The sequence below is a fragment of the Fukomys damarensis genome, unplaced genomic scaffold (assembly GCF_012274545.1).
Source record: "Fukomys damarensis isolate Sample0158 unplaced genomic scaffold, DMR_v1.0_HiC HiC_scaffold_18, whole genome shotgun sequence".
Taxonomy (NCBI): Eukaryota; Metazoa; Chordata; class Mammalia; order Rodentia; family Bathyergidae; genus Fukomys; species Fukomys damarensis.
In genome coordinates this window covers 41126737-41134913 of record NW_022900930.1, presented here as the reverse complement: position 1 = coordinate 41134913, position 8177 = coordinate 41126737, and the positions used below count along the sequence as shown (strand labels likewise).

The 8177-nt window shown below is 44.3% G+C and overlaps 1 protein-coding gene across 1 annotated transcript in view; it reads right to left on the bottom strand.

Annotated features, from left to right (window-relative positions):
* Lpl (lipoprotein lipase) overlaps positions 1-7937 on the bottom strand; it is a 24183-nt gene extending 16246 nt beyond the window's left edge. The window contains exon 1 of the mRNA XM_010624745.3: positions 7619-7937. Within this exon, the coding sequence (XP_010623047.1) occupies positions 7619-7706 (88 nt within the window). The 5' untranslated portion in view covers positions 7707-7937. The remainder of the gene's footprint in view (positions 1-7618) is intronic.
* Positions 7938-8177: the final 240 nt, after the last annotated feature.

Below are 8177 nucleotides of genomic sequence, written 5' to 3'. Positions count from 1 at the left end.
TCTGCTCTCTCTCTCTCTCTCTCTCTCTCTGTGTGTGTGTGTGTGTGTGTGTGTGTGTATGAATAAATGTGGGTTGCAGAAGGACCCATTGTGGCAAGGTGGGTGGAAATCACTTAGACAGTGAAGCAGCACTGATCTGTCTGTTGTCTTCTGGCCTCCTCAGCAAACTACCATTGAGAGTGGGTATACATGTGTCTGCAATTTCCCGCAAATGAACGGCTATTTGGGGTGCCTTAGTTATTTCAGTCCTTTCAGAAGATATGGACTTAAGTGAGTTGGTCGAGGTAGAAAAAGCAGGGAAGACCAGAATCCAGGTCTCATGATTCCAGTCTAAACCTTATTCTCCCAGACAATATTGGCTCATTGCTCTCTTTTTTTGATACTGGGGATTGGAGTTGGGCCCTTGGGCCCTTGGGCTTACAAGGCAGGCAGCAGAACCACTGAGCTAAATCCCTGGCCCTGGCTCGTTGCTCTTATACTGTACAGTTTCCCCTTATTTCTTTTACTATGTCACTTCCTTTGAGTCTGATTACATGATGTGTTTTCCCGTGATATTATAACATTAGGATTGTTCAATGGAATATCACTTCATTTTCACTGGAAAAAAATTTAAATGTTAGCAAAAGGAAAATTGGGAACATGAGGAAGATTTTATATGAAATTGTTTCCACTCCATGAAAGGGACACTGGTTTCATAGTGGATTGTGCAGAAATCTATGCAGTAGATGAGCCCAATTAATACTTTCTCCAGATATTTCTTTTCCTGTTAATGTCACTACAAGCTTCCACACAGTCACAACTTAAAAGCTGCAGCAAAGCTGATTGCAGAAAGAACCCACTTTGGTTCTTAACAGCTAATCCCAAACTGGATAAGGACAGAAACAAAACTTAGCTTTTGAAACTATGGACAAGAACTCTAAATGTTGATAAATCTTCATGGGTAGTTGTACATGTTACATATTAGGTTACAGCGGGCACTTGTAGTAAATGACATTGCAAGCACAATTAGCCTCTTCATAAAGCCAAGCACAATCAAAAAGCAACTGTATGACAGGAAGTTATCTATTACTCATCAACTTTAAAAAGTGGGAAAATCCTACTTATTTTATTTATTTATTTATTTATTTTTTTTTTTTGAGACAGGGTCTCACTATGTAGTTGAGACTGACCTGGAACTCACTATGTAGCCCAGGCTGGTCTCGAATTCACAGAAGATCCTCCTGCCTCAGCCCCCTGTGTGCTAGGATTCCAGGTGTGTGCCACCATGCCCACCCTGCTTATTTATTTATAGATTTGTCATTCAAAATGTTTAGGAGGTGGATAAATGAGGTTACCCGGAAAAATTCTAATTTCTTCATCTAAATTTATTTCTTTTTCACAACCCCAAATTTGAAATCCACAATTTCAAAATGATATTGCAAAAGTTAGGCCACAAAGAAAGATAAGCCATTTGATTCAAGCTCATATAATTAGCTAGCCTGGCCAATGCTTTCCCTTTTTAAAAATGTTTCCCCAAATTCCTTACACAATATAATGATGCTTGCCTCTGTTTGTGAATGGAAGTGTTTGGCAAAAGTTTGCTTCCATTCACTAACTACGTTTGGCACAGGACAGGACCATGGCCATCTTCCCCAGAATTGCAAAATGAATTAAGTTCATGAGCAGAGTTAACACTTTATTGTGATTACTTGCCAAGGGATACAGTACATGCAACAAGTAGATCACACACACACACACACCCTCTATCTAAAATGTAGAAGATATTATTTCATAATTATATTGATTAGAAAGAAGTGAGTTTTGCTACAATTGCTAAACACTCTAAGATTTTTCATTCCAATAAAAATCTGCATGAAACAACTGATCCTTCAAGCTCTTTTCATTTCCATACAGTACAACTGCGCTCAATTCCTCCATCCACCAAGAATACCCTCTACCTTTCATTTTATTTGAAGTTACAAGACTCCCTCTTCCTTTCTAACTAGAAAATCTTACCTTGATTAGTAAGTGAAAAGGAACATTGCATATTTTTCATCTCATTTTTCTTTCAGAGCCCACAGAAGTAATTTTATTTTTAGAAAGTGTCTTAGAAAATGTAAAACTACCTTCACTTGTTCCCACATCTCTCCACCTCAAATAACTCGTACCTCCTCCCTACCAGTCTTATTTTAACATGCTTGATTATCAGGCTTTTAAAAGTAGGAATCTACTGTTACATTATCATATAAGACAATTGCCTTGTACAGCTCCAGAGATGCCATTCACCTTGGTCTACTTTCCCTGAATTATGCAACTTGGTGGCCCTGGTATGGGTGGAGGTTTTCAAATGGCCAAGAAGATTCTCTGAAATTACTAAATCTCGCTTTGTGTATTTCCATGAAAAGGAAAACAGAAAAAGTCTGTTCACTCTGCAGATCCTCTATCAGATTATACCTATGGCTCTCTGACAGCTTTCATTTCCTACAACCAACATTACTGTTGATTCTGTTGCCTGTGGAGAAAAATAGCAAAAAATTCATACATTCTCAAGCAAATTTGTACTTGGAGACCATTAAAAAAAGGGATTTTTCTAAAGGTGTAGGGGCAGTGAGAAGGGTAGGGGAAGGGGAATAAAGGGAAAAAATATGAGAAAATGTAAAAATGGAAATAAAGTGTTTGTAGGTGGGGAGGGGAGGAGGGGTGAAGGGAGGGCAAGGACAAGGGGAAAAAATTGAGAACCAAGACCTATTATGTAAAGGTACAAGATCCCAGTAATAAATGGAACTGTACTGTCTACCTAGAATGTACCAATAAATTCAATTTAAATTTTTTAAAAAGGGATTTTTTTATTTCAGGCTGGAAAGGAAAATAGGTGTGACTGTACTATCTACCCAAAGGTTTCAAAATAAATGGCTGTACTGTCTACCTAGAATGTACCAATAAATTCAATTTAAATTTTTTAAAAAGGGATTTTTTTATTTCAGGCTGGAAAGGAAAATAGGTGTGACTGTACTATCTACCCAAAGGTTTCACTGCTATGTGAGACACGAAATCATAAATCTTATTACCGTCAACTGGTGTCCTAATGTGTTTGCCACCCTTCAGGGTATCACAGCACCCAAAAGATGAATGTACTTCCCCAAATCTCCATCATTCTTCACCCACTGATTTAGGCTGGTAGAGTCAGGTGGGAAGGGGATCTCCCTGTGGGTCAGTCCATGTGCTTAGCTGTCTCAGTGCATGCTGGGATTGCAATGGGGGTGCGCATGAGCTAATCTGATGAGGTTGTTACCAAGGAAACTGTTGTTTCCCACACATGGCCCTGGTATTAGTGACTCCACACATACCCAACTACACTGCCTGTTACCAGATACTTTAGAGATTAAGGCCATGTTAGAATATAGGAAGAAGAAAAGAAAGGAAGGAGAAAGAGAGGCAAGGAGAAAAGAAAGGGAGGGAAGAAGTGGGGAAGGGAGGGAGCCTCAGGTATATCCATTTGTTAAGGCTTTCATCCATTGACTTAGCATGTCCACCTGCCTACAGAGCCCCTCAGACATCTTCTCACATGGCACTAAGTGGAGATACTCAGGTACTATAAAAACTAAAAGTTAATGCATTTTGGGCTATTTAATCTTTAGTCCTAAGTTTCTAAATAGATAAATAAAAATCTGAGTGTGTAAACAAAGGGATCTTGTGGACTGGTTAATGAAATATTTTCTTTGGGTGTCACCATGGAGACATATCTAAATTCATGTTCTCTACATTGAAATACAAACTTCTTGTATTGATAATTGGAAACTTTTTGAGAGAGATGGCAGATAGAAATATCCAATTGCTTCAAAGGAACACAATGCAAGTCAACTGTTACCTTGCTAACAATATTTTTTATTTGAGAGAAGGCTGAATAAAGCGTGGGGCTCTATTCCTTTAATTAAAATGTAAGTACTCACTCATGCTTTTTTCCCACCATGGTTAACTTTGCAGACCAACTTTTTTTTCCAAAAAGTAAATTACTGAGTTCACAAAAGCTATAGCATGGATGGAGGGGCATTGAGAAACACTAGATTCCGAGTCATTTACCTGTCCTCACTACTATCCCTCCAAAAGTGTGGCCTTTCATGTTAATTTCAAGCTTTGGCAGACTTACATGTCGTGCTTACATTAATCTGAGCCAGAGCAGTACTGCACAGAAATAGACTTCATCCTCTGAGAGAAACACACACAGGAACTCATTAAACAAAACCAATATGGCGCCATGTGTAGCCATGCCAGATGGACCATAGTTTTATATTCCACTGCCAGTTAGCAAGGGGGATATTTCTTATTATTCATTCAAAAGTAAAAAAAAAAAAATCACTAAACTACCCATCATAGAATTTGATCATTCTAAAAGAACAGATAGGGAAGAATAAAAGGAATAAGTTGGCATAAGTTGAATAAGCTAATTTCCAGTAGAACATTAAATATATATTAACCCTTATATATAAACTTTCTCAGGTGGTCCTATATATGATATGATCGCCGATTTCTCTCTCTTGTCCTAGCAGACATCTATTTCACCCAGAAAAATGAGCACTCAAAGGCTGTCACCCCACACAAAAGCCCCGCATTTTCAAAATGGCTACAAGATAGCAACCTGAGGTCCTATATGCCAGCGAAGAAACAGCACACAGTGACTTTCAAAGCCAGGCTCTGAGTAAACTGGAGCTCCAGCACGTTACTGCTTCCAAAACTAACAAAGACTTCAATTTTTGCCATGAGAGAAAGTGAGAAGAACCACTTGTCGAAAGGATGTGCTGGGGTTAAAAAGAGTCACCGATAAAAAGCATTTAGTTCACTGTGGTGATAAACTATGTTTAGTGAACAGAACAGACCACAAACTTTACCATGACATTTGTATCCTTGCCATGGAAGTTGGAAAATATACTGTGCATGAATTCAAACGGTCTGTCCACGCAGATCTGAAAAACAATGCTAATCAAATCTTGCATACTTTCCTTACACTTTGGGACCCAAATTCATCACCAACCATCATTCTGACAGATGACCAAAATATCTTCACATTTAACCAATGCAACCTTGCGAGTTTTAAGTGGGACTACATTGTGGGAGAAGAAAAAACAAACAGTAAAATGGGGCCCCTTTCAAGCCTCTTTTTAAAAAACAGTCTGATACAGTAGAAGCACTAAATTGTATAGTCCAACTTCTCCTCCATAATACAGTAAAATGTAGTGCTGAGCCAAAAATACCCTGCTTCAAAAAAAGTGAAAAAACTTATCCATTGCAGCTCTTTCCCTCTACCTGACTCCCACCTCCTTTGTTTTTTTTGTTTGTTTGTTTTTTGTTTTTTGTTTTTTGTTTTTTTAAGTACCAGGTATTGAACGAAGGTCCTTGCTTGCCAAGCAGGCGCAGAACCACTGAGCTAATCCCAGGAGGACTCCCACCTTTCAATACCGCTATTAATCAGTCACTCCCTTGCTGAGCTCTACTCCAGCAACATTTGCTGTTTTGATCACATCACCCTTCGTGCTTAACTCAGACATTAGCCTGGAAACGCATTATGGCCTGTGAAACAGAAGGAAGGGCCTGAGCAGGGACCCATAGGCTTCCCTCCCATCTCTTTAGGCTTCCTGATTGGAGCTAGGAACTCTGCCGTGGCTCCTTGAATAAAGAATCTGACAACAAGGCCTCTAGTCTGCACACTGTTCCTAGAAAGAAATCAAGTGTGATTAAGTAAACTCAGAGCCTGAGGGAGGAGCCAATCACCTCCCCTTCTCACCTTGGCATTGGTACAAACCGAATTCATCCCCTCTCCAGGAGAAAGGGCTGGAAAGGTGCTCAAAGGGAGAGGCATGACACAGGGTGGGTGGGACAAAAATGGGCAGAGTGAAAGAGAATTATGTGAAGTCTACTTATAAATAATGGTCCCTTGGACATTTTATAGCCTGGAAAAGCAAAAGTTGTTTAAAATCCAACTTAATTAAGTAGTCACTGAAGTGCGCATTTATTTCAAAGAATGAGAGGGACCTCAGAGAGTTTTCAGTCCTGTCAACTCTGAATTTTACAGTTGAGGAAGCTAAACTAAGGGGAGTATCACCTACTAACCCAAAAAAGTTAAGATCGTGAACTTCTAAAAGAGCTCAGCAAAAACTTAAAATGTGGTAACACATCTCTGTGTATGTACTACAGTACAGAAAATTGGGCTGGTCAGTTTCCTGCTCCTGCATGTCAGATTGTTCTAGAACTTGCCTTGGAACGTTCCACATTATACTGGGGCCCGCCTTCTGGGTCAAAAATTAGTAGTTTGTTTTACCAGTTATTCGTATGGAGGGGGACATAGCACCATAGGAGATGTGGAATTTCCAGTGTCCTCAAAATGATCTGATAGAAAATAAAAGCAAAAGCAAAACAAAACAAAAAAACCCAGTGCTTGTCTTTGTATCCAATTTCTGCTTTAATGGAAACTCCTCCTTTCTCATCTAACTGAAACGGTTCACAACTTAATGCAGAATCTTTTTTAAAAAAGCTTTGAGATGCAGTCACCGTCAGACCTGGACTCAGATTTGAGCCTCCACGGTCTTGCCGCCTGGGAACACATCCCAGGGACACCACCCTCGTGGCAATTCCCCCAACCACAAGAAAAGGAAATGCCTTTAAATCGCTCCTGTGTGTCAGCTGAAAGAAGGTTCCAGTGATCTAGGCTGGGGATTGTGGGCGGCTCTCCTGCTGGGCTTCCCTCTCCGCCAAAATAAGAAAGTACCCTGCGGCCCCAGAGGTTTCCACCCCGCCGAGGGGAGCCCTTGCGTCCCAGCGCGGACCCAGGTGGTGCCCGTGACCTCTCAGTGGCGCCGCACATCACGCGCTCGCAGCCACCCGGGGGACTGGGGGCTGCGGGTCCCTAGCGAACCTCAGCTCTGAGGAAGGGAAGGGTGGCCACGTGCAAAGCCGGCACCCCCAGGTCCTCGGCCTGGACTGCTGGTCACTGCGCCCGCTTTCCGGAGAAGCCCCCATCCGCCAGCGGCATTTAGGAGCGGCGTCTGGAGCATTTCCTTGGGCTCGAACCCGTGCAGGACACTGAGTCCCTGGGTCTCAGCGCCACGCCCACCTCCGTACCCCAACTCGCGCTCCCCCCACCCCGCACCTGAGCGCGGCGTTCCAGACAGCTACGGTGCCCCGTGCAGCCAAGGATCGGACAGCCTCCCCGCCCCGGAGGGCTTCCCCAGAAGAGCCCACTTCCTGCCCAAGCTCCCACCGGCCGGAGACGTGCGCCGGTCACCCTGGCCCCGGCCCCCACGGAGAGGTTACTGCCGGTCACCGCCACAGCGCCGTCCTCCCGCCTCCCTTGCCCGGCTCACCACAACCCCGGGCTCCCGGGGCTGAGCTACCGCACCGGAGCAGGGACGGCGAGGGAACCCGGGAGAGAGAAAAGGAGGGAATGGGAGCGCAGCCCGCGCCCAGCGGACGCCGAATCCCTCCCTGTCCTGCCGGGATCCCGCTCTGGTGACCCCTTCTAGGACCAGTGCCCAGCTGGGAGTCCCCGGTGCGCATCCCAGCAGCACCTTCCAACTTCTTCCCATCCGTAGTCTGGGTGGAAGCGGCCAGGTCTGCAGGTGGAGGGGAGCTGGAGAGCAAAACCTACCGGTGGCGGCGGCCACCCCTCCCCGGGAGGTGGTCAGACTCTGGAGCCACAAGCACAGGAGCAGCGGGGGCAGCGCTCTAATCTCCATCTCGGCGCGCGCCCTTCTGCAGAAGCTGCGCTGCGCGGCGGGTGCGCGGACGGCTGGTGAGCGGGCTGAGCCGGAGGCGGAGAGGGCTGGAGCCGAGACCCCGAAGCAGGGAAAGTCGCCCTTTAAATGGGAGGGCAGGGCAACTAGAAGGGGCAGATTTCCTTAGAGGAGGAAACGGAGGAGGAGGGGAAGGAGGAGGTGGAGGAGGAGGAGGAGGAAATGAGTCTGACACTGTTTTCACTCCAGGGCTGCTTAAGTGACTGGAAATATGCAAATAAGCCTCATCAGCTATTGGCTATAAACTCATAAGTTGCGGGGAGGGCCCTAAATTCACGTCCAAATATTTGAGCAAACTTGCAATGAGGATCAACCCTGCCAGGGAAAAGAGGGGGAAAGGGCAGAGAGGAAAACGTGCTGCTCTCTTAGGCTCCTCCTTGCCTACCCAGAGGGGTCCACTCCCCAAGGCCCCTT